This window comes from Protopterus annectens, chromosome 8.part0, assembly GCF_019279795.1.
Source record: "Protopterus annectens isolate FY-2018-M chromosome 8.part0, PAN1.0, whole genome shotgun sequence".
NCBI lineage: Eukaryota > Metazoa > Chordata > Ceratodontiformes > Protopteridae > Protopterus > Protopterus annectens.
The window spans coordinates 744,148,221-744,176,086 of record NC_056741.1 but is presented as its reverse complement, the minus strand read 5'-3'; the positions used below and the strand labels follow the sequence as shown (position 1 = coordinate 744,176,086).

Here is a 27,866-nt window from a genome sequence, read left to right as displayed (position 1 = left end):
GTCTGTGGACTAATTGTGAGCCTAGCCATATTCTACAGTTCCCCCTAGCCTCAAAGAAGGCGATACAAGATAGACCAGGAGAGAATCTGAGGCCACCCATCAAGTTATCTAAGTTTACCTTGAAGGTGGTAAGGGAATTGCTCTGCTTGACATGTAGGGGAAGTTTGTTAAAGATATGGGGGATACATTTGGATATGACTCTTATCACACCAACATGCTTTGATTGAGGAAACATGTTCTTTGAAGGAATAAATGGTCAAAGAGGATCAGATCTTTAATGGCTTGAAAGTTTGAATACAGATTCTCTTGGATGAGTCAATAAAAAAACAGTGTACATAGACAGGGATACCAGTCTGTCCTGATAACTACAATTTTTTTCTGATAACTACAGTTTTAGGCCACTGATATTGTTAGTTAGGGACCTCTGAGACCTCTCAAGTTGAGTGATATATTTAGTCAAAGGCTTGCTAAAAGGGGTATTATATTCAGTATTTGGGTCTGATGAGAAACCAGGAGGAGATACATTTGGAAACTATAATGTAAATCACAAAAATTCTACCAGCAGACAAACCACACTAGTAGACAGAAATCAAACTAAGTGCAGAGAGAAGCACAGTGTGGAAACACAGCAGTCACAGTTCAAAATATCCACAGCTAAATAGGCAGCAAACAGCAGGCATCAGGTGAAATAAATCCAAGTATGCAAACAGCACTCACAATTTAAAATATCCAAAGGTAAAGTAGACAGCAAACAACAGGCAGCAGGTAAAATAAATGCAAGTTTAATGCATATACAAACTGGTAAGCGCTTTCGCTATGGAATCATAGCTTCTTCAGACCCTAGTAAAGCAACATCTTTACTAAACATTTATATAACACTGTCATAATACACAGACCAATCAAAAGCTAAAACTAATAAAACAATTAAATAGCTAATGCTGAACTCACTAAAAAAGTGAGCCCAGCAAAAAGGAAATAGACATTACTTTTTCCTTTTCCTTCTAGCTTTTAAAACAGGTTTCAAAGTAACAAATTCATTTAAACCTAACCTCATTTGAGAACGTAGTTTGGCTATCCATCTTGCTTCACATCTTTCTGTTTCATTTTCAGTGTTATCCAACCTAGCATTTTCATATATAACTTCTAACGCAGTAAAAGGCCTATGAGCATTATCTTGCATGTGAACACGTATTGACAATATTACCGTTATTTATACAATATGTATGGTCCCTAATATGTTCAAGAAAGCGACAGTTGGTTTTGCCAACATATAATGAGCTGCATTGCTCACAGTTGGCTAAATAAACAACATTCATAGTGTCAGTGCCATAACATTTAAAAAAATGCTTCTTCCCTCTCTGTGGATGAACAAACTCATTACCCTCTCTAACATACTGACAAAAATTACAAGTACCGCACTTTTTGGTACCCTCTACACAACAACCTCTTTAAGTTTGCCATAGTAGTAAAACTTAGGAGATATGCCAATTAATGCTTCAACAGATGAATCAGAGGTTAAAATATGCCAATTCGTTTTAATTACATCAGTGACCTTATTTATTTTGTAGGAAAATTCATAGGGACTCTTCAAACATTTTCCCTTCTAACTTGTCTATGTGGGTCCCTAGTGGGGGTTGTAAAATAGTGTCTCCCAAACACCCTTCCTAAGCTGGTGGGCAGCACACATACCCTTAGCTATCTCAGTCCCCTTATACTCCCTAGCTTCAAAATCATCCTTCAGGGTCACGATATATTCCTCAAAATCCTGGTCTTTAACATATAGCCTAGAGGCCCATAACATTTGTCCCTTCACCACATTCTCAAACACATGGTTAGGATGCATACTTCTGTGATGTACAAAACTTAGTTTGTAACAATCCTTTCTATAAAGGCTTGCAATAAGTCTATTACCACCAAGCTCCCTCTTCACCATAACATCCACATAGGGTATCTCAGTATGGGACTTAGTGACTGAACTGCAAAAAGTCTGTGGTAGAATGAAGGTAGCAAATAAATTTGTCTAATTCCACTATGGTGCCAGTCCAAACCATAAAAAGGTCATCCACAAATCGTCAATGCAATTTTATTTGATGACCCCACCATCTTGAACTCGCTAGAAACTTACACTCCCATACAGCCATAACCACATTGGCGTAGCACAAGGTGTGCCCAAAGCTACGCCATTCCTCTGATGGTAATATCTATTGTCGAATGTGAAAATGTTATTCTCTAAAACCATCTCAAGGGAAAATACAATCAAATCGATCTGCCTAGCATCCAAATCACTTCTGATGTCAATAAAATCCTTAACCATTAAAATACCCTGCTGGTTAAGTATCAATGTGAACAGTGATACAACATCAAGTGTTACCAAAGGTTGCTAGATGGAAACACATCATCCTTGGAAAACTCATACCAATCAAAAAGACATTGCTGTGTATCTTTTAACACAAAGACATAAGTATTCAACATCGGTCTCAACTTTTTCTCTAGATAAATGGACATAGGTTCATAGGTTGGTACTAGGCTATCAGCCCTAGGGCCTATACAAGCCTAGCCATAACAATTCCCTGGCTATTTCTTCCCTGGACCCTGTCTAGATCCCTGGGTGAATTTCCTTTCTCCCATCCAATCGTCAAGGTTCCTCTTGAAGAGGTCCAAAGAGGCACTCTGCTTGACATGTATGGGCAATCTATTCCAGAGTCTCAGAAACCCATCCCTCCAGCATGTTTTGTTTATTGTGATGACAAGGTTTAGATCTGTAGTTCTGAGGGATTGGGATTTCTTTAAGTGTAGCATGTCCAACAGCTCTGGGTTTGACATGGCCTTGTATGTTAAGCAGAGATCGCCTCTCATAGGGCATTTGCTTTAGGCCTGTGATTCTTTTAGTGAGGTATTTTTGCAGTCTTCCAGTTGTTGCAGATGTCTTGAGAGGTACATACCAAATGGGTTGTATTCTATAATGGGTCTAATGAGGGATGAGTACAGTGGGACAATGACCTCCTTTTGTCTGGATGAAAAGCCCTTCGTGATGAGGTGTGCCACATAGAAGGATTTCCTGGCTGTTGTGGTGATGTGGTTATCAAAGGTGAGACCACTGTCCACCTGTGCCCCTAAGTCTCTTATCACACTTTGAGTGTTTAGTGTACTGCCACCTATGTGGTAATTCATGGGTACATGTTTTTTCCCAAAGGGGATAACAATACATTTCTTGGCATTGAGCTTGATGGCTCTGGCACCAAGCATCTGTTTCTGTAAGGCCCTTTTGTAGAGTATCCACATCATGACTCCCAGTTTGCAGTCATCTGCAAACTTTGTTAGCCAGAGTCCCTTAGAGTAGATGCCAAACAAGGCCCCAGGACTGAACCCTGAGGTACTCCACTTGTCACTTGTCTGGAGGTGGATTTGGAGTAGGCTACTTTTACAGTGTGGGTTCTATCAGTAAGCCATTTAGCAACCCATTGGGTGACATAGGGATTAATACCCAACTTAGTAAGTTTATCTATGATTCCAGAGTGGGAGATGGTGTCAAAGGCCTTGGCAAGGTCTAGATAGGCTGTGTGGACCACCTTACCCTTGTCCATGGCTCTGGAGACTGATTCAAAGAAGTCAATCAGGTTCAGGAGACAAGATCGCCCTTCACAAACCCAAACTGGGTGGGGTCCAGTGTTTGAAGGTTGCCAATGTCTTTGTTTATAAGTTCCATGATCGCCCATGGCCTTGCAGATAAGGCTTGTCAGACTGATGGAAGGTGGATCCCAAACCTGAGGTGAGGCTATGATTAAACATGACACTTAGGTGAGGTGCCAGTTCATATTGTAGTTCATGTAGTACACAGCCCAGGATGTCATCTGGTCCCATGGATGCTGTATTCTTGGCTTTAGAGAATTACTGGAATTTGGCAATCTTCCGTATTGAGATGGGCCATTTAGGGGTGAGAGGAGGAGTTGGCACTGAATCGATCTGCCAGGATATTGGCAATATCCTTTGGATCAGTATTTATTGCCATTCTGTTTTAGCTCAGAGCAGATCTGAGCATTGCCATTTAGATTCTTGACATAGTTATAAAATGCTTTGTGGTTGTCTTTGGAATCTTGGCAATTTTATTTTCATAACTAGCTTTGGAGGATTTTATGAGGCATCTCAGTTTCTTACTGAGGCTAGTAAGGAGTTTTTGCATCATGGGATTTTCCTCTTTTCTACAAAGTTTCTTCCTTTTGTTGTAAAGTTTGTTTATGGCAGGGGACCACCAGATTGGCTTCCTTTTTGGATGAGAGCATTTTGGTTCTGTTTGGGATGCATGCATGAGTGGATGTGCACAGTGCCTTAGTGTAGGATTCAGCAGTTGAACTTTCAGTTCCGTCTGCATGGGTGTCATGAAGTTTGTCACTCTGACTTGAGTAGCATGAAGTTGGCTTTGGAGAAGTTTTTATGGTGGTTTCTTTACTGGGGTGGGGGTGGGATGTGGATGTTAAGGGTGATCAGCTTATGGTCAGACCTGACTAACGAGGGGGTGATCACAGGTATGGAGCATTGATTTGCCATGTTGGTAATGACCAGGTCTAGGATATTGGAGCCCCTGGTGGGACTATGGATTAGTTGATCAGGTATTGGGACATGAGTAGTTTTCCCAGTTAATGGCAGGGTAGTTAAAATCACCCAGTATTAGGGTGTTTGGTTCTATCTTAATATTTTCCAGTATGTTTAAAAAGGTGTAGTGAGAATCTTGGGGATCTGTAGCAAGCTACAATTTGGATTGCAGTCTTACCTAGTGTTAGTTGCACTTGGAGAATTTCAGACACATTGTGTTGGCCAACTAGCCTGGTGGTGTGAATATCCTTGGTGAATATTGACACTCCTCCACCTTAAAAGTGTGGTAAGAGTTGTAGCCTGGTATTGCAGGGGTGCTCTATGGAGCCTTGAACCAGGTCTCTGTCACTGCACAGATATCGATGTTCTCCATTTTTAGAGTGCATTTTGAGGTTTAGACTTCTAGCATTGAGTAGCATTACCTTCAGGTTCAGTGAGCCATCCCCCACTTCCCCAGCAACTATAGGTCCAAATAGAGGGTGGCTCATATTCTTATGAATCTTGGATAAACCCTGAAATAATGGAACAAGAGGTAAATCAGCTTTTAGGTACCTGTGTAAATTTTATTTATTTATTTTACTTTTGTTAACCGGGAAAGTCCGACTGGGCACAGGTCCTTTTTCAGCGGAGGCCCGAGGAGAAAAGCTCCAGATTCAGTATAGGTTAGGATTTCATTACATCTAATACAATCAGCATGCAATAGTAATACAATCCAATCCAGCATGAATTAGTCAAATATTAACTTCATTTTAACAGTACAATATACAGGTATATTATAAACTCGTTGCAGCATGTGGCAGGCAGAGCTATACATTTTGGTAGTGTATTTCAGCATGTGGTAGGCAGAGTTAAACATTTTTGGTATTTGGTTAATAAGCAGTACAATGCCAAATATTAACTTCTTGCTATTAGGAATATACACAAGTTTGTTTCAGAGTCATTTCAGTATATTGTTAGCAGAATTTTACAATTACTGGCAGTACGTAAATCTGCAGTACATTGAGAGCTTGAGAGTAGTACAGTATTGGGAAAAACAGTACAAGAGTTTTATGTAGCAGTGGTGGATGTATGTTGTGTATCTAGTAGGTTGACAGATTAGAAGTCACATGGTATCTGAGAGAAAAGGAACAAAAGGTTTTAGTAGGAGTACATTAAGAAAAGTCTGTGTGCTTGGGGTAAGCAGGTATAACCTGCATAACTAGAGGTAGTAATAGGTGATTATCAACAGATGCATTCCCACATTTAGCAACAGTGCGGTGGGTTGGTGTAACCTGAGGAGACACAGGAGCAGAGCCAGTTGTTTCTAAAATGGCTTTTGAGGAGGTTTTTAAATTGGAGGGGAGAGCTTGTAGCAGTGATGTGATTTGGGAGTTGATTCCAAACTTTGGCTGTGGTGCAATCAAAGAGAGACATACCTGCATCATTTTTATGCTTGATGACATTTAAAAGGTTTTTGGCTACTGGATCTTAAGGTTCTGGTGGTTGTGTAGGGTTGAATTAGTTGCTGTAGTGATGGCATTTTGTCGGGCAGGTAGTACAGCTTGTGTGTTGTGTAGAGTTGCTGAAGTATCAGTTGTTGGGGCAGCTCAAGCCAGTTGAGTTGCTTTAGGGCAAGACAGTGATGGTATCTATGAGAGGTCTCAGTAGCAAACTTGGCAATCTTGTTGTAACAAGATTCCATTTTGATAAGTTTGGAGTGGCGAAGATTTGTCATTACAGGGGTGGCATACAGTAGGACGGATAAGAGATGAGTACTTGCAATTGTGGATTTGGTCTCCTTGGTCATGAATTGTTTGCTTCTATAAAGGAGACCCAGTTTTTTGTTTACTTTCTTGATTGTTTGGGCTATGGGAAGGTCAAATCTGAGGTTGTTGTCAATAATTACCCCTAGCAGTTTTGTGTGTGTAGTTGGAGTGATTGTGATGTTATCTTTAGAGACTATAGTTAGATCATTGCATTGCTGAGGTGGTCTACCAGGGCCAAATATGACTAGGTTGGGTTTTTTGGGATTAAGAAGGAGTTTTATGCTGACGAACCATGTTAATGCTGAGGTGAAGTTTTGTTGAGTTATGGTTTGTAGTTCATTCATATTAGGGGCGGCACATATAATAGTGGTGTCGTCTGCATATTGTACTACTTTGGCAGAGAGTGAAGATGTTGCTATCTGGTTTGTGAATAGGGAGAACAGTAGAGTACCGAGAATGGATCCTTATGGGACACCAATGGAGACTGGTAAGAGAGAGGACAATTGGTTTTGCCATAGCACTGCTTGTTGTCAACCTGATAGGTAGTTACTAAACCATGATATAGTGGAAGAGTGGATGTTAAGGGTAGCTAGTATTTCCAGAAGCCTGCTATGGTTAACCATATCGAAGGCTTTAGATACATCTAGAAATATGGTGGACACGAATAGTCCCTTGTTTCTGTAGTGATTAACTAAGTTGGTAAAGGATAGTAGTGCGGTGGTGGTGCTGTGGGAGGGTCTAAAGCTGTGCTGAGAATGGGATAGCAGGTTATTTGTTAGGAGATATTGCATTAGTTCAGGGTGAACTATTCTCTCCAATATTTTCGATAAAGGTGAGATAATTGCTATTGGCCAGTAGTTGGTCAGCTCTCGGGATTTGCCTCCCTTGTGGAGTGGAATTATGTGTGATACTTTCCACAAAGTGGGGACAGTGGATTTTGTTATGGACCTATTTATGAGGATGGATATGGGGTAGGCTATGGCATCAGCTGTTGTCTGAAGGAAGTCAGCAGGGGGTTTGTCTGCAGCTAGTATGGCTGGCTTAAGTTTTTTCAGGAGTTTGGTAATAGTCTTAGTGGACACAGGGTGTGGGGAAAAGTTAGGGGAGTTGATTAGTTCTATGGTGTGGGAATAGCTCCTTCTAACTTGGCATTATGGAGCAAACTATGAACACTACTAATAAAACCATATAACTCAACCGTAGAAATACATCTATAAGTTTCACTATCAGATAACATGGCATTCAAGCTATTATAATAAAATTCATGGTTCATAAAACTACCATGCCCCCTTTGTCAGCAGATTTTACGACAGTACTTCATTCATTCATAAGAGAGCGTAAAACATGCCACTCTTCTTGTGACAAATTAACAAACCTGCAACCAGTTTTACCTTTCTGTAACACATAAATATCAGTCACACTTTCTCAAAAATAGTTCTAAAGTAGAATTACTGACAGGAACAAATGTATTACGTTCACCTTTAACTATTTTAATTATTAGTTTTAGCTTTTTATTGCTCTGTGTATTATGACAGTGTTATATAAATGTTTAGTAAAGATGTTGTTTTACTAGGGTCTGAAGAAGCCATGAATGCCAAGTTAGAAGGAGTTATTCTTAATGATTTATAGAGGTACCTAAAAGTCGATTTACCTCTTGTTCTGTTATTTCAGATTCATAACAATATGAGCCATCCTCTGTTTAGACTGATAGTTGCTGGGGGAGATGTTTCACTGAACCTGTGTCCATTTATCTAGAGAAAGATACACATTTTTTTTTGAGTTGTATGAGTTTTCCAAGGATGATGTGTTTCCATCTAGCAGCCTTTTGGTAACACTTGATATTATATCACTGTTCACCTGTTCACAGCCTAATCAGCAGGGTATTTTAATGGTTAAGGATTATATTGAAATGAGAAATGATTTGGATGCTAGGTAGATCAGTTTCATTGTATGTCTCCTTGAGATGGTTTTAGAAAATAGTATTTTTCACATTTGACAATAGATATCACCATCAGAGGCATGGCGTAGCTATGGGCATACCTTGTGCCAATAGCAATGCCAGTGCTTTTATGGCCATATGGGAATGTACATTTCTAGTGAGTTTGAGATGGTGGGGTCATCAAATAAAATTTTATCGATGGTTTCAGGATGACCTTTTTATGGTTTGGACTGGCACCATAGTGGAATTAGATGAATTTATTTGCTACCTTCATTCCACCACAGACATTTTGCAGTTCATTGCCACGAAGTCCCATACTGAGATACCCTATTTGGATGTTATGGTGAAGAGAGACGTTGGTAGTAATAGACTTATTCCAAGCCTTTATAGGAAGGATTGTTACAAACCGAGTTTTGTCCATCGTAGCAGTATGCATCCTAACCACGTGTTTGAGAATGTGGTGAAGGGACAAATGTATAGAGCCTCTAGGCTACATATTAAAGACCAGGATTATGAGGAATTTATCGTGACCCTGAAGGATGATTTTGAAGCTGGGGGGTATAAGGGAACTGAAATAGCTAAGGGTATGTGTGGTGCCCGCCCACTTGGGAAGGGTGTTGAGAGACCCTATTTTACAACCCCCACTCTGAACCCACATAAACAAGTTAAAAGGGACAATGTTTTAAGAGTCCCTATGACTTTTTCCAGCGACATAAATAAGGTCACTGACGTAATTAAAAGAACTGGCATATTTTAATCTCTGATTCATCTGTTGAAGCATTAGTTGCCACATCTCCAAAGTTTTACTACAAGAATATGGCGAATGTAAAGAGGTCATTATGTTACCCGGATAAGTTGGGTTATAGATAACCAGGAGAGGGTACAAAAATGTATGGTACTTATAATTTTTGTCAGTATGTTAGAGAGGGTAATAAGTTTGTTCATCCACAGACAAGGAAAAAATATTTTTTAAATGTTATGGCTAACTGTGACACTGTGAATGTTGTTTATTTAACCGACTGTGAGCAATGCAGCTCATTTTATGTTGGCAAAACCAGCTGTCAGTTTTGTGAACATATTAGGGACCCTATATATTGTATAAATAAAGGTAACACTGTCAATGCCTTAACTAAACATGTTCAGATGCAAGATAATGCACATAGGTCTTTTACTGTGTTAGATGTTATATATGAGAATGCTAGGTTGGGTAACATTGAAAATGAAACAGAAAGATGTGAAGCAAGATGGATAGCCAAACTACTTTCTCATATGGGGTTAAGTTTAAATGGATTTGTACCTTTGAAACCTGTTTTAAAAGCTAGAAGGAAAAGGAAAAAGTAATGTCTATTTCCTTTTTGCTGGGTTCACTTTTTTTAGGGAGTTCATCTTTAACTATTTAATTGTTTTATTCGTTTTAGCTTTTGATTTGTCTGTGCATCATGACAGTGTTATATAAATGTTTAGAAAAGATGTTTTACTAGGGTCTGAGGAAGCTATGATTCCATAGCAGAAGTGCTTACCAGTTTGTATATGCATTAAACTTGCATTTATTTTACCTGCTGTGTTTGCATACTTGGATTTATTTCACCTCCTGCCTGCTGTTTGCTGCCTGTTTTACCTGTGGATATTTTGAACTGTGACTGGTGTGTTTCCACACTGGTGCTTCTCTCTGCACTTACCTTTGGAAACTGAATGAGCCAGACAGAAGGCTTTCCTAACTAATACAGAGAAATAGTGGTCAAAAGATAAGGAATTATATACATACCTCTCAACATCTTAGTGCAAGAAATCTGGACAAGGCCCAAAAATAGGGACATATTTTAAATATTGCTGTTATAAACTTAGAATGTTGCTAGAGTAACAGGGTTTGTTTTAACATACATTTTATGAAGGATTTGAAGTCTGAAACTCAAATGTATGTCATTATTTAGTGACATAAAGTCTTCAGATTATCCCAGTGATTTGCCAGAAAACCACAAATTTCATGAGGAACAGACCAAAAATATGAGCCAAAAATCTGGACATTCTGCGAAAATCTGAACATTTGAGGTATGATTATCTATAACAGTGCCTTGATCTCTTACTGCAGTATCTGATTAGAAGGGTTTGTTACTTATATGGTGCAGGAAAATGTTTTGTTTACTAGAGTTGCCTATACTATATTTTTCACTTTTAATTTGAAGCCATTTGCCTTACACCAGTAGTTAATGTGGTCTAACGTATGTTAGAGCAATTGTGAGTCAATAGAAGAATGAATAACAACACCCAATTTCCAGTTGTTTGCAGACATCAATAACCACAGGCCTGGAGCGTTGGCATGAAGGTCTAAAAATAGATGCCAAATAGGAAAAGGTCCTACACTAAGCCTTGAGGTGCAGCATATAACATTTGATTTCAGAAGTGACATCTGCGACTCTAACTACATACATTCTGTCAGACAACCAGTTAGCTATCCACCTCATAACATAAAAATGTATATTCAGATGTATAAGTTTGTTAAGAATGTCTGCGTGGAGAATAGTGCAAAAGGCCTTAACCAAGTGAAGAGATGCTGTATGAACTGCACTGATTGGGTGATTTTTTTTCAAAGAAATTACTAGGTAAATTGTAACCTATGCAGATTAATTAAAAGGTAAACTACATACATATACAATCATAAAACAACATTCAGTAAGAAACTATTGAATGTAAAATCATTTGGTCGGGGTGAGTAACCACCTGTGACAGATTTAGTAATACAGTAGTAGGTATGATGTAGGATACATAAATACAGGAAGTGTTATACACGGTAAATGCATGTGCGGCATCAGGGTAACTAAAAGAATTATATTATTATATTCAGTCTAATTCGCTGGAATAATTATTATTAATGATTCCATGTTGTAACTTAAGTAAGGAATTAAACAAAGAAGCCTAACATGACTACACATGGCATGGAAGCTGTGCAATGAAGTGGCAGTTGGATAATGCTGAAGTGAGGACTGTTGCCTTTTAAATCATGAATAGGATGAGAAGTGATGCTTTCATGGAAAATAAGTGCTTAGAATGCACTTGGTCTCATTCAAAGGCGTAGTCAAAATTGTTGTGCTTTTTTATTATTTAGAAAGCAAACAGCCCCATTTCCTGGAAGGACTGTAATAAACCACAGCTCATTATTTTGTGTTTTCTGCTACAGTGATTTGAGATGTTATCTCATCGCTCCATGTTTCAAGGGGCATTTTTAAGGTGTGCTCAGTGTGATCAATATACCATCTAGTACCAGGTCTTACATAACTCAGCAGTTGTCTCTTTATTTGACTTATCTAAATAAATGCTATTTTATAATTCCACTGTAGATATCAGAAGAAACTTTTGTAGTTCTATAATTACAATGGTTTCTTTAGAATAAACTTTTATTGTTTATTAAAGTATTGTTATTTATTAATCCTGTTCTTTTTCAGTTTAGTGGCATGTCATCCCAGAACTGTTTGCAATGCATTTTGTTTACTAGGTCACGGGCTCCAAGACAGTTCTGAAATATTGAAACAACATAGGTTTGCTTGTTTTACTGAGTGCTGGAATGAATGAATGAATGAATGAATGCACGAATGAATGAATGAATCAGACTGAATTGAGTATTTTCCTGAAGCATAGTTAACTGCATGAAAGCCGAGAATGGGAACAGTTTTATGATCCATGATGCAAACTGTATAAACTGCTGGCTGTATCTTAAATACATTTTTGTCTGGCAGTTGGCACAAATGATTAAGGAGCTGCTAATGAGCTGTTTTCTGAGGTCCAGTGGCCCAGGGTTTGATTCTTTCAGCCTCCATTGCCTTAACTGTGTGACTCTGAGCAAGTCAGTTATCCAGACAGCACTTCATAGCTGAGTCTGCAAAAGATCCATGGTGAACAATTCTCCATCCAGGTTAACATATACAAATAAAATAATGTTTTACTGAAATGTATAGAGATACTGCAGACATTAAACAACATGGCTGTGGGTAGTACAGAGTTGCGATACCACACAAATGTGTTCCTTCTTTGAATATATGGCAAAAGTGAAGCTGAAGACATTGATGTGATTTTGCTTGTATTAATACAGAGAATATATGGGGAAACTCCCATTATCTGTGCATTTTTGTGCAATTTTTATTATTTGTTTCCTTTTTCTTTTTTCTCTGCATTCTGTGAGTAGTGGATTTATTTACAAGTTGTTAGGTTTCTTAACCTTGCAGTAGTCAATTGAATTTCAAATAACCATGAATCATATACATAAATTTTATATTCCTTATAACTCATATTCTTGAGCTATTTTTAAGCCTTGGGATACATGATGAATCTCTAATTATGCAGTTTAGTGCCACGTGGCATGGCTTTGCCAAAGACAAAGCATACTAGGTGAGTGTATTTAGATTTTGGTTGGTGACATAACAGAGGCCATGGTTATGCATGCTGGTCAGCTGCACTGACAGGGGTACATAACAGGTCCAGCAGGTGCCACAGCTGCACATGCTGCATATGCATCCCCTCCCAAGCAGTCCCATTCCCTAAACACACCATGTGTTTCATGAGCTTATTCCCCATTTATAGTCCTGTCCCTTACTGTGTTTTCTTTATGATCCTTCGCCTTCTCTGCAGTCCAGTCACTGGTACAGTCTGTTTTTCATGACTCTTTCTAACTCTGCCTTCCTTTTCCCTACCTACACACTGTGTACTATGATTTAACTTTCACTGCCCATGCCCCATTCCCCATTACCTTCTTCCGCTTCTGTGTACCAGACACAGTCCCCCAGCACATACCATCCTATCTACACAACACAATGCTATGTATGCAAGCTGTGCAGTCCTTTCCTGCCCTTGCAGTCCGTGCTATGGCACAACACATACCATCCTGTCTGCACAACACAATGCTGTGCATGCAAGCTGTACAGTCCTTTCCTGCCCCTGCAGTCCATGCTATGGCAAAACACATACCATCCTGTCTACAGAACACAATGCTATGTATGCAAGCTGTGCAGTCCTTTCCTGCCCTTGCAGTCCGTGCTATGGCACAACACATACCATCCTGCCTGCACAACACAATGCTGTGCATGCAAGCTGTGCAGTCCTTTCCTGCCCTTGCAGTCCATGCTATGGCAAAACACATACCATCCTGTCTACAGAACACAATGCTGTGCATGCAAGCTGTGCAGTCGTTTCCTGCCCTTGCAGTCCGTGCTATGGCACAACACATACCATCCTGCCTGCACAACACAATGCTGTGCATGCAAGCTGTGCAGTCCTTTCCTGCCCTTGCAGTCCATGCTATGGCACAACACATACCATCCTGTCTGCAGAACACAATGCTATGCATGCAAGCTGTACAGCCATTTCCTGCCCTTGCAGTCTGTGCTATGGCACAACACATACCATCCTGTCTGCACAACACAATGCTGTGCATGCAAGCTGTGCAGTCGTTTCCTGCCCTTGCAGTCCATGCTATGGCACAACACATACCATCCTGTCTGCAGAACACAATGCTGTGCATGCAAGCTGTACAGTCCTTTCCTGCCCCTGCAGTCCATGCTATGGCACAACACATACCATCCTGTCTGCAGAACACAATGCTGTGCATGCAAGCTGTACAGCCGTTTCCTGCCCTTGCAGTCCATGCTATGGCACAACACACCATCCTGTCTGCACAACACAATGCTGTATAGTCCTTTCCTGCCCCTGCAGTCCATGCTCTGGCACAACACATACCATCCTGTCTGCAGAACACAATGCTGTGCATGCAAGCTGCACAGCCATTTCCTCCCCTTGCAGTCCATGCTACGGCACAACGCATACCATCTTGTCTGCAGAACACAATGCTGTGCATGCAAGCTGTACAGCTGTTTCCTGCCCTTGCAGTCCATGCTATGGCACAAGAATAAGTAGTAGTCCAGCTTCTGTCACCATGTTGATGTGCACACCTCTGCATAGAGATGTAGATATTAGTTCATCCTCCCACCCATTTGCATTTAAGCTCTGGAACACATGAATATAAGTTCATCCTCTCAGCCTACCTGATAAAGTCTGTTCCTCAGTAAGCACATGCTGTTTCAGGCTCCCTTTAATCATGTCCTTGGCAGACACAGTAACTATACCCTTCCATGTTGGAACCCTGCCTCTGACACATAACTATATTATAGTAAAAATCAACCAATCCCAGAAAAAAAAACATCAAATACTACAGTAGAAATTCCATTCTTGCAAAGTATATGCCATCACAAAGGAGCAATTCATGAAGAAAACACCATTAGTACAGGTTAAAAGGTTCATGGGTTTAGGAAAGAAGCATACAAGCTATTGGCCTTTCAGATTTTGCCTTGCAGAAGACTAATAGCCATTATCCCACATTGTAATTTATGAGTGCCATGTAGTCACGATGATGTTTTTTAAATATGCAGAGGTACTCAAGTGTTTTATAGTAAGGGGTACATTTATTCCAGTGATGCAGGGACAGTTGGATAATAAATCTATAATGCATAATATTATTGTTTATGGTGATTTTTAAGGTCAGTGTGTTATTTGTGTGGGTATTAGCCCCCCAATAATGCATTCCATACACAGGTTTTCAAAAACATGTGCATAATCCAGAGCCAGCTATAAAAGACAAAGAATACTGTATCAGTATAATATGCCTGGGGACATGTAGAGGTCCTAGACAGTAAGTGCTACCTAGGCTTTTACTACCCCAACAGTTGCCTGCAAATAACATAGTAGAAAAAGAGTAGGTGGCTGATAGCTGCTACACCACAGTGCTAATGGCATAACAGTGTCCATTACCACAGTTCCATGCCATACTCTCTCCAATGGATTACACTAACTCCATCCTGAGCCTAGACCTGCCATTTGCACACCTGCAGGAGATGACTGCTCAGCATACCCCAAGACATTTTTAGCATGCAGCTGACTGATATAATACTCCTACCATTAGTGTCACTGCCACGGTTCATCAATGGAGGGTAGCTTGTATATCCTTCAACTGATGAATTCAGAGTATCGACAGATGGTAGCAGTGAATAGCTTGGCAGTATTACATCTGAACATACCATGAGTGAATGATGATAATCCCCCTTTATATGCACATCATTGCAGCTTATATGTTACTTTCATCTGAACATACCATGAGTGAATGATAATCAGCCTTGTATTATGCACATCATTGCACCTTATATGTTACTTTCATCTGAATACTCCACGGAACAGAAATAAGCTAGAACCATTGAATCAATCCACAAGAGGTTTTATTATCTGCAACTGCAAACTAAGAACTGGGTTAGAGAACAAAATTCTCAATTGACCCACCAGTGCATGTTTCCATGTTCACTTATGGTTATAAGTTTTGGGAAGTGACTGAAAGGATGAGATCACAGAAAACTGCAGAAACTAGGCTCTTTAATAGAGTAGCTGGACCACTCTTCAGAATCTGGGAAGATATTGGAGAGCATCCACTACTCATTCATGATGGGATAGGCCAAATGAGATAGTCTAGGCATCTCATGAGGATGCACCTTTGGCTTTGAGGATACCAGTTAAGGCCACTGGAAACATACCCACCCCAGGGCAGATCCCAGGACATGTTGAAGGGATTATACCTTTCAGCATGCTTGTGGAAAATCTGGGAATCCAACAAAATGAGTTGAAGATTGTTTCTGGACTAAGAGAAGTCTGGTCTGCTGTGTTTGGCTTACTACTACTATGATCCTTATCAGCATCACCAGTAAGGTGGTTTAGAAAATTAATGATTGAATGAATCTGACAACTTATTCCTTGCAGTCTGTGCTGACCATTGTTAATTACCTGTATAAACTGTCTTCTGTTGCTCTTGTAATACACACATATCATCAGCTTTAGATTTAAACAGGCCATCAAGCAGTTTTGTGGTACAGAGGATTAAAGCCTTTACTGTACCCCAGATGACCTGTATGTGATTAGCGACACAGGAGCTGGAAGGGCCATGGGGGGAAAATGTGAACAGGTGGCTGACATTGGATCACATATCCAAGGGGGAGGAAGGTAGCCTAGGCTCACTGCAATAAAGCAGTATTATGAACCTGGCACAATTCATGCTGCATCAGCAGTGTGCAGCTTAGTTGGGACATTGTGCATGCCCAGAAGAGTACCTGCACCTCCCAAATGCAGAGATTATGTAGTTTGCAAGGCTGTCACAGGGTGGTGGAATTTAGGGCACACTCCCTGGCGGCAGTATGTTGCTACACTAGTGTCTCTGATCTCATCAGCCCTGGATGTAGGCCAGGATGAATCTGGGAGAGGCTAAGTTCAATAAGGAGAGCAGCTGGTGGCACATAATGAGCAGCTGGTGGCAGATAATGATAACTGCCAAGAGGAACAAAATAATTACATTTGGCACAGCTTAAAAATAAAATTGAATCAAGGTATCATTAGACATCTAATTACACCTCCCCTCTCCATGCGTGCACGCTTGCACGTGCAGACACACACACACACACACACACACACACACACACACACACACACACACACACACACACACACACACACACACACACACACACACACACACACACGCACACACACACACACTCTGGATTGTGCTCCCTGCCACTTCCCAATACTCTTAGAAAATTTAGTCCTAACTATACTATAAAAATACTACATTCTTGTCTAACCTAACAGTGCTTTGTATTTGTTCTCTGGCAAGAGAAGAATAGTATATGCTTTGTTGTAATAAATAGCGGCTCTGTGAATAGCTTATGTAATGTAACTAATAAATGTTCACCTTCTGTGTGGTTAATTATTGTTTTGTCATTTCATTAGCACTGGGTTTGTCATAACTGTCAGTGCATGTTACTCTGTAACATGGCAGCTTTGTTCAGATACTAGCCTTATAAAGTCGTACATAATAACATGAAGCTTCTGTAAAGCATACCAAGCCAGTTTACAAAAGCAAAGTGGAAAAAACTGTGTAACATTCCCTTTGCTTAATTCTAGTCTCTAGGGTGACTGTATTTCTACTGTATGCCTATTACTGCAGGGATGGAGATGGCCATCAAGATTCAAAGGACAACTGTCCAGACATTCCTAACAGTTCCCAGCTAGATTCGGATAATGACGGGCTTGGTGATGACTGTGATGAAGATGATGATGATGATGGAATTCCTGACTACATACCTCCTGGCCCAGATAATTGCCGGCTAATAGCTAATCCTAACCAGAAAGACTCTGATGGTAATGACTTGTTTTTTTCTTATATGTTCTTATTACATAATTAAATGTCATATTTGTTCTGTTCAGCAGTTTGGGAATGACAGGCCATGAAAGGAAACAGCTTTGATGTTAAGATGTCTCACTTTTGCAGCCAGTGCTGTTTCAGTGAAGATATATTTCTGACTTTTTTTTCTGCACAGGTTCAGTTCTTGGGGTTCTGCTGTCCTTCATGTATGCAGGTTTTATGGTGATACCCAGTATATAACAAAGATGTGGTAACAGTCATCTGTTAAGGAATCCAGATATAAACAGTTGTGACTTGAATATAAATCTGATAATAGAGAACAGGTTTTAGCATGTCTGTTGCTACATAGGAGCTCAGTGACAACAAATGGAAACCAAGAAAGGAGAGAGAGAAAGAGAATTGGGAAATTCCAGAAACAAAATAAACAAAGCTGGCAGCATTTACAGCTTAGACTTGCAGTTTGCCGGAAAGATGTGTTTATTATTTATCAGTTCCTTCAGTGAAGTAATTCGTAACTGGTTAATTAACTATAGTCAGTGTATTTGCTGCTTTGGCAAGGCTTACTGAGCACAACACATTCCTTTAGCAATGCCTCACCCTAGGCAGTAAACCCGCAAAAGAAGACTGCACTTTGTAAAAATCATTAACAATCACTGCATACCTTTAAATTGCCTGCTAATGTAGTCATTCACCAGTATTAACTGTTGTTGGAAGTATGGCATTTCAGGCAATAAGATATGACTTTGTGACTGATGTTATTCCTACTGCCACAGCGGTGCATACAGTTAATGTGTACAAATGCTACTTATTTTAATATTTTATTGTTGACAGCTACACTTTACCATTTTTCTTTGACATATAGAATATATGGTCTGGGATTTAACAAATGAAACATCTTATTCTCAGGATATGAGAATGAGTTTCGTAATAACTAGTTTTGCAGAATGATATATATATATATATATATATATATCTATATATATATATATATATATATCTATATATATATATCTATATATATATATATATATCTACATATATATATATATATATATATATATATATATATATATATATATATATATATATATATATATATATATATATATATATATATATATATATATATATATATATATATATATATATATATATATATATATATATATATATATATATATACAGGTTCATAGGTAGGTAGGTACTAAGCTATCAGCCCTAAGGCCTATACAAGCCTAGCCAAAAAGGTACCCTGGCTTTTGTCACCCAAGAAAATTATTTTACTGTGCCCCTGTCGAGCAGAGCCACAGAGGTGATCCCTGGGGTGAATTTCCTATTTCCCATCCAATCATCAAGATTTTTCTTGAAGAGTGCTAATGAGGAGCTTTGTTTGATATAGATAGGTAGCTTGTTCCAGAGTATGGGAAGTCTCTGGGACAGGAATCAATCCCTCCAGCATGTTCTTTTTTTTTGTGCTGACAGGGTTAGGTCCCTAGAATGTGCAGCTCGAAGGGATTGGGATTTCTTTATGTGGAGCATGTCCAACAGCTCTGAGTTTGACATAGGTTTGTATGTTAGGCAGAGATCACCTCTGAGTAGGCGTTATGCAACGGAGTAAAGCTTGAGTTTTTTGAGACGGTCTGCATAGGGCATCTGTTTGAGGCCGGTAATCCTCTTTGTGAGGTATTTCTGCGGCCTTTCCAGATGTTGTAGATGTCTTATGAGGTACACACCAAAAGGGGCATTGTACTCTATAATGTTTAATGAGTGATGAGTAGAGGGGAACAATGACCTCTTTTTTTCTGTATGAGAAACCTTTTGTGATGAGGTGTGCCACTTAGAAGGATTTCCTGACTACTGTGGTGATGTGATTATCAGCAGAGAGACTACTGTCCACCTGTGTCCCAAGGTCTCTTATCACACATTCGGTGTTAAGTAGACTACCACTTATGTGATAGCTTATTAGTACAAAGTTTTTGCCAAAGGGGATGGCACTGTACTTTTTGGCATTGAGCTTGAGGCCATGGCTTTGACACCAGGCATCTGTCTCAGTGAGGCCCTTTTGTAGGATGTCCACATCGTTAGGAGTTTTAATTATAGCTCCTAGTTTGCAGTCATTTGCGAACTTCATTCGCCAAAGACCTTCTGTGTTAGCGTGTACTTCAGAAAAGTAGATATCAAACAGGAGAGGACCTGGGACTGAGCCCTGTGGTACTCTACTTGTCACTGGTCTGAAGTCGGATTTGGAGTCTTCTACTTTCACAGTGTGGGTTCTGTCAGTGAGCCAGTTGGCAACCCATCTTGTGACATAGGGATTTATACCTAGTTTAGTGAGTTTATCTATAATTCCAGAGTGGGGGATGGTGTCAGTAGCCTTGGCAAGAACTAGATAGGCTGTGTGAACCACCTTCCCCTCGTCTACAGCTTTGGTGACTGCTTCAAAGAAGTCAATCAGGTTTAGGAGACATGATCTGCCTTTTGCAAACCCAAACTGGGTGGGGTCCAGAGTTTGGAGATTACCAATGTCTTGGTTTATAAGTTCCATGATGATACATTCCATGGCCTCTCAGACCAGGCTCGTTAGGCTAAGGGGGCGGTAGTTCCCAGGGTCTGTGGTGGCTCCCCCTTTGTGGAGTGGGATAACCATCACTGTGCACCCTTTAGTGGGCACAAAGCCTGAGGTGAGGCTATGATTGAACATGGTGCTTAGGTGGGGTGCCAGTTCATTCTGTAGTTCATGTAAAATGCAGCCTGGGATGTTGTCAGGTCCCATGGATGCTGTGTTCTTGGCTTTGGAGAGTGTGTTTTTTACCTGTGCAGCCATGATTACAGGAACTTTGCATTCCTTCTGGTATAGAGATGGGCCTTTTAGGGGGTGAGGGGGATAAAGTTAGCACTGAACCTATCTGCCAAGATGTTGGCAATATCAGTTGGTTCTGTATGTTTAGTGCCATTGTGTTGCAACTCAGAGCAGATCTGAGTGTTGCTATTGAGATTCTTGACATAGCTATAGAATGCTTTGTGCTTGTCTTTAGAATCAGTGGCAATTTTGTTTTCATAACTAGCTTTGGAGGATTTTATGACGGATCTCAGCTTCTTACTGAGGCTGACCAGGGAGTTCTTCCAGTCATGGGATTTTACTCTTTTTTGCAACAGTTTCTTTCCTCTGATGTAGAGTTTTTTTATGGCAGGGGACCACCAGATTGGCTTCACTTTTTTGGAGGATAGCTTCTTGGTTCTCTTAGGGATAGCATGATACATGCACTTGTGTAAGTTCTTATAAAGTGCATTTGTGTAGGATTCAGCATTCGTACTGCTATTGTCCGTCTGCATGGGTGTCGTGAAGTTTGCCACTTCTGTCTTAAGAAGCATGAAGTTGGCTTTGGAGAAAATTTTTTTATAGTGGTTTCCCTAATGGGGGGTGGGGGCAGGATGTGGATGTCTAGGCTGATTAGCTTTTGGTTGGATCTGACCAACGAGGAACTGACCTGTGGTGTGGAACACCAGTCACCCATGTTGCTAATGACCAAGTCTAGGATATTGCTGCCCCTGGTGGAGGTGTGAATAAGTTGATCCAAGGCGTTGGAATTTATGAATTCCAGAAAACGTTGAGCAAAAGAGTTGGTACATGAGTAGTTTTCCCAGTTAATGGTGGGGTAGTTGAAATCACCCATTATTAGGGTGTTGGGTTGTACCCTAATATTTTCCAGTGTATCAAGAAATGAGGAGTGGGATTCCTTGGGTATGGTGGGGGATCTGTAGCAAGTTACTGTTTGGATTGCGGTCTTGCCCAGAGTTAGTTGCACTTGGATAATCTCGGATGCATTATGCTGAGCAACTAGCCTGGAGGTGTGGATATCCTTAATGAATATGGACACGCCTCCACCTTTAGTGCTTCGGTCCAGGTTAGGTGGCCGAAAGGTGTGGTGTGAATTCTAACCTAGTAATGCAGGGGTGCTCTCTGGAGCCTTGAACCAGGTCTCTGTCACTGCACAGATGTCGATGTTCTCCATTTTAAGGAGTGCCTCGAGTGAATGCATTTTGAGGTTTAAACTTCTAGCATTGCGTAGCATTACCCTCAGATTTTTCTTACTTGTACCTGTTACGGTGGTGAATTTGTCATTTGAACCTTGCCTAAAAAAGGCACTATAGGGGTGGCAAGAGCCTTAGCCAGTATCTGGAATCCCAAGGGTGACAGGTGCAGGCCATCTTTGGCAAAGCATCGTGGTCTGTCGATCATGCCATCCCAGGCAGACAGATACTGGATCCCCTTAGAATTACACCAAAAGCTTAGCCAGTTGTTGAAGTCAATCATTTTGTCCTTGTACTGTGGTGTCATTCTGTGAGATGGCAGGATGCTACTCAGGGCTATGGTCATACCTGCCTGGGCTACAAGACCGGAGAGCTCCTCCATGTCTATTTTCATGGTGTCCAGGGAGGTACGTCTCAGGTCATTCACACCAACATGGACAATGACAGAGTCATATTTAAGAGTCATATTTATACTTGTTGTGGAGTGACCTGAGTGCGTGCATTATGTGGCAGGTATATATATATATATATATATATATATATATATATATATATATATATATATATCTATAGGGACGGGAGCCCTTCATTTGTTCAAACTTTCAAATGTTTGAAACTCATATGGCCGACACCACATGAGCGAACATTTAAAAGGCTGACAAATGATAGCGGAGATCCCGCTATAGTGCAGGACTGGGAGATTCCCCTTTCCTCCACTGTAGTCCGATCTTGGAGTGAGAATACTTAAGTAACAGGGGGTGTGGGGGTGCAGGGGGGCTTGCCCCCCTGCATAACACAGTTTTACTGTGTTTACAGGTAGGTAAATGGTGCTATTTCAGGATGTCAGTCTTTCAGAATGTCGATCATATGGTGCCATATGAAAGTCAGCATTCTGAACGGTCGACATTCTGAAGTAGATCCATAGGGACATATTAATGCTGTATTTAGATTTCTGTGCATGGGAATATATAGTACTTCCAGGTTACTTTGGGCTACTTTTTTCATTCTCTTTGATTGGTTAAGAAGCAGGTCTTCTACAGAAAAGCTGGAGTGTAATGGCCACTGTTAGTGAAGTTTCCATGTGTAAGTTAAGATAAGTTTTATTTTATTATTATTTTTAGGTACATTTTCATTTTATTTTTAGGACTTTTTGCATGGGTTTGGTAGGTTTAAAATTTAGGAGTGGTGTCAGGTCTGACTGGATTTGGAATGCGTTTGATGTGGTTTCAGGGTTGATTTTGGAGCTTTCCCTTAGCAGCATGGATTAGTAGGAAGAGATGGGGGGGGGATTCAGAAAGGCTTACACAGGTGCCTTCTCTTAGAAGGTTTCCACATAGTGGTAAGCCTTTTTGATTCAGGGATCAGGCACCCACAGAAGTTTCATGCTTGTGGGAGAGGTTGTCTGGACAGGTGTCTCATTGGGGAAGCTGCATATAATGCAACAGTCCAGGGAAGTGACTAATGCTAATTAGTCATGTGATCTCCCCAGGAAATATTTGCCGCTTCAGATTTACTCAGCCATACAATTCAGAAAGTCTTTCAGCTGAGTAAAATTTTACTGTAAGAGGAAAAAATGAACACCGTTCAAAACACCATTTCACTCCTAGAACTCAAGTGGTGGCTATAGGTCAAGAGCTGGGAGGTATGCAGTCTAGTTTTCCCTCATCTTTCCTCAGCTCATGTGGCCTTTAGTCAGTGGTCTTTCATTTTGCACTTGAGCTCTTGAGTTATCTCTTTTTTAATTTGAGAGTTATGTTGTTTGGGGTGTTGAATGAGTGATTATATGTTCTTGCTTGTCAGGGACTTTCCTTTTGTAGAACTAATTCTAGTGGTGCAGATAAGCACAGTGGAGATGTGGGGTTGGGTGTGTCAGTGAGTGCATATATGTGGATGTGTCTCTGTAGGATCCTAAATGAAGTTGAATAAGTGCGTGTATGCGTGTGTGTGTGTGTCTGGTTGCAGTATGTGGGGTTAGGTAGGTGGTGTGTGTGTGTGTGTGTGTGTGTGTGTGTGTGTGTGTGTGTGTGTGTGTGTGTGTGTGTGTGTGTGTGTGTGTGTGTGTGTGTGAGAGAGAGACTGTGTGTGTGTGTGTGTGTGTGTGTGTGTGTGTGTGTGTGTGTGTGTGTGTGTGTGTGTGTGTGTGTGTGTGAGAGAGAGAGAGACTGTGTGTGTGTGTGTGTGTGTGTGTGTGTGTGTGTGTGTGTGTGTGTGTGTGTGTGTGTGTGTGTCTGCAAACATGTATAAGCATGTATATGTATGAATGAGAGAACAAAAATAAATAAAATGTATCTTTATATTTTTACCACAGCACTCACCTGTACACACATTCACAGATGGAGCACATGCCTCAGTGTGTCCCATGTTGTTTTAACCATGATTTGAAAGTGCTTATTTCTACTTTTGGCAACTTTGCTTTGTCTGTCTGCTCAGATGTATAGTTGCTTGGTAAAGTAAACACCTTTCTTTTAACCAATATAGAGCCTTCAGTGTGTCATTTTGTATACATGGTAACCCAGTGAGTTTTATTGTTTCTCTTGTACCCTGTATGTGGCACAATAGTCCCACCCTCATGTCACAATAAGTAAAACAGACTTCTAGACATGAGAGATGCAAGTTCCTACCGAGGAATAAGGATGGAAGGAGGAAGGGAAGAAGGGGAGATGGATGGCAGCTGAAAGGAAGGTTAATCAATGAATTTAGGAAATACTGCTTCAGGGAGAGGATGGTGTGCCACTAGAATACATTCTCCGGGAAAATAATACATTTCAGTTCAGCAGAGATCTACTGGAATGCCTAAGACAGGGCTAGTATCCACCCCTCAGATGTCTTTGAGTTTTGTAGAACGGCATACATGATAACTGCAGCAATCAGACTGACTGGACCTGGCATTTTCATATGCTCATAGGAAGTAATTAGTCAGCTGGCTGCCAGACATGACAAATAAAGGCTATAATTCAGTTTTACTTAAGCAATTAGTTAGTTATCTCACCTTACAAAATAACCTACTAGTTATTATTCATGAAGTGGCATCACTTTTATTTATTGTACCACTAAAAGTAATTTTGAGGGTATGATTACTTTAAAAAAAAAAGCACTGCAAGCTTCTGTTATCTGGAACTTTATTGCTTAAAAAGCATAAGATGGCCTATAGAACTGCACATAATTGTTTTTTTTTTCCGATGTGGAACATTTTGCTGAGTGTAGACTGCTTAACAGGTCATATTACAAGTGCAAGCAGGTCAGACCATGGGGATAAGAGGTTGGAGAAGAAGGGAAAGAGAGGCGCAGAACTCTGCATCAGATGCAAACAAGTAGCATAAGTAGGGTATCTGTAAGATGGTAGAGTAACTGGAGTGGGAGGTGAAGGAAGTCAAGATGATGATTTGGGAAATGGGATGTAGAGCAACAGCAGAAAAAGACAGGTGGCTACAAATTATGATGAAGGAGTCTGAGGGGAAGCAGGGAATATTTGTTGTTAGTGGCATTGTAGGCAGAGGGGGCAGTAGGTGGGGTCAGGTAGAGAAAGGTGGGTAGAAACTGGTCCATAACAAAGCAGACAAATGACAAGTATAGAAGAGCAGGAAGGAAAAATGACAAGGGATACAAATAGGAAACAGATGAAGAACTGTACTCGAGAGTCAGGATCATTGGAAGACATTGTATAGATGCCCAGAATGGTATGCCCACTATGGAGAAAGAGGTAAGAGGAGGAAGTTCAACACATCATTGCCCAGCCCAGAAGTGGCTGAGGACCAAAATATAGCAAGAGGCATACCATTGTGTAAAAGAGAGTGCAGGAAAAAACCTTTGGAACTGTAGAATGGTTAACTAACCAGCAATTGCATGTAAAGTAATTGAGAAAATCCCTAGGGATTTAATTGTTGGTTTCTAATCAGTCAACTGCCAATATATGTTCATGGACAGAAGGAGCTGTCAGTCATACCTGATCTAGTAAAACTAAGTTATTAGAGAATCTGTCAGTGTAGTACTAACAAACGCATTGTACCTGGATTTAAACAAGGCCTTTGAATTGGTTCCACATGTAGATTCTAGTAGATTGGCTGTGGGATTTCTATACTCATCAATGTGTTTGTTTGAGACATATCTGACAAAATAAAACAGGGTCAGCCTTTTTTTAGAGACTCAAACATAGGTAAAAGAGGGAAATAGTCCAAGAAAGCTCTTGGAATGACTATCCAAGTGAACAGAAAGCTATCAGCTGACCTTCATTGCAGATAAATGTAAGGTACAACAGATGTGCCAGAGCAAAACTGATGTGAAGTATCCTCTGGGATGAGCAGAAATAATGGCAAAAGAACTGGAAAGGGACAAAGTTTGTGCATCATGGTTAGGGCTGACTATCAGGAGCAAAGTAAAATGGACATGAGAGCATCAAACAGAATGGCAGGGTGTCCAGCCCCCTCGATTAGAGGAATAAATATCTGACTCTGCCCTAGATGACCAACGTTTTGACTACTAGCATGTGTGCTGGAGGGACTGGATAGTGGTGGACAGGAGTGAGCAGCCAAACCTGCTCACCTTTCCTAGGAGGAGGAGGGTGTCAGCTCAGCTCAGTATACTGTCAACACTTGGAGGAGCAGTGATCTTGTTGAGCTCATGCTGCAGAGGTGCACAGATTACCAGAGGATGACTAGTGTGGTAGCACATTAGTTTTCTTCTGTGGGCAACAAGTAAAAAACTTGCAAGCTAATGTGTAGAGCATTTAGGAAAGAGTGAAACCTGATCCCTGATATGTGGATAATGGCTCCAGCATTTAGGAAGGAGTGAAATCTAATCCCTGGTATGTGGATGATGGCTCCAGCATCTAGGAAGGAGTGAAATCTAATCCCTGGTATGTGGATGATGGCTCCAGCATTTAGGAAGGAGTGAAATCTAATCCCTGGTATGTGGATAATGGCTCCAGCATTTAGGAAGGAGTGAAATCTAATCCCTGGTATGTGGATGTTAGCTCCAGCATTTAGGAAGGAGTGAAATCTAATCCCTGGTATGTGGATGGTGCCTCCAGCATTTAGGAAGGAGTGAAATCTAATCCCTGGTATGCGGATAATGGCTCCAGCATTTAGGAAGGAGTGAAATCTAATCCCTGGTATGTGGATGATGGCTCCAGCATTTAGGAAGGAGTGAAATCTAATCCCTGGTATGTGGATGGTGCCTCCAGCATTTAGGAAGGAGTGAAATCTAATCCCTGGTATGCGGATAATGGCTCCAGCATTTAGGAAGGAGTGAAATCTAATCCCTGGTATGTGGATGATGCCTCCAGCATTTAGGAAGGAGTGAAATCTAATCCCTGGTACGTAGATGATGGTTCCAGCATTTAGGAAGGAGTGAAATCTAATCCCTGGTATGTGGATGATGGCTCCAGCATTTAGGAAGGAGTGAAATCTAATCCCTGGTATGTGGATGATGGCTCCAGCATTTAGGAAGGAGTGAAATCTAATTCCTGGTATGTGGATGATGGCTCCAGAATTTAGGAAGGAGTGAAATCTAATCCCTGGTATGTGGATGATGGCTCCAGCATTTAGAAAGGAGTGAAATCTAATCCCTGGTATGTGGATGATGGCTCCAGCATTTAGGAAGGAGTGAAATCTAATCCCTGGTATGTGGATGATGGCTCCAGCGTTTAGGAAGGAGTGAAATCTAATCCCTGGTATGTGGATGATGGCTCCAGCGTTTAGGAAGGAGTGAAATCTAATCCCTGGTATGTGGATGATGGCTCCAGCGTTTAGGAAGGAGTGAAATCTAATCCCTGGTATGTGGATGATGGCTCCAGCATTTAGGAAGGAGTGAAATCTAATCCCTGGTATGTGGATGATGGCTCCAGCGTTTAGGAAGGAGTGAAATCTAATCCCTGGTATGTGGATGATGGCTCCAGCGTTTAGGAAGGAGTGAAATCTAATCCCTGGTATGTGGATGATGGCTCCAGCGTTTAGGAAGGAGTGAAATCTAATCCCTGGTATGTGGATGATGGCTCCAGCGTTTAGGAAGGAGTGAAATCTAATCCCTGGTATGTGGATGATGGCTCCAGCATTTAGGAAGGAGTGAAATCTATTCCCTGGTATGTGGATGATGGCTCCAGCATTTAGGAAGGAGTGAAATCTAATCCCTGGTATGTGGATGATGGCTCCAGCATTTAGGAAGGAGTGAAATCTATTCCCTGGTATGTGGATGATGGCTCCAGCATTTAGGAAGGAGTGAAATCTATTCCCTGGTATGTGGATGATGGCTCCCATTCCTAGTTCACTCAGATCTCACCATGCAGAAATAAGGCAAAGAGTTATTGCCTCCAGTGAATGAATGGATCAGCTGAGCAGCTAGG

The 27,866-nt window shown here is 40.7% G+C and overlaps 1 protein-coding gene across 2 annotated transcripts in view; it reads left to right on the top strand.

Moving 5' to 3' along the window:
* THBS3 (thrombospondin 3) overlaps positions 1–27,866 on the top strand; it is a 948,644-nt gene that overhangs the window by 625,082 nt on the left and 295,696 nt on the right. For both annotated transcript variants that reach the window (XM_044080201.1, XM_044080202.1), the window contains exon 17: positions 17,300–17,493. In XM_044080201.1, coding sequence (XP_043936136.1) covers positions 17,300–17,493 — 194 coding nt within the window. The remainder of the gene's footprint in view (positions 1–17,299; positions 17,494–27,866) is intronic.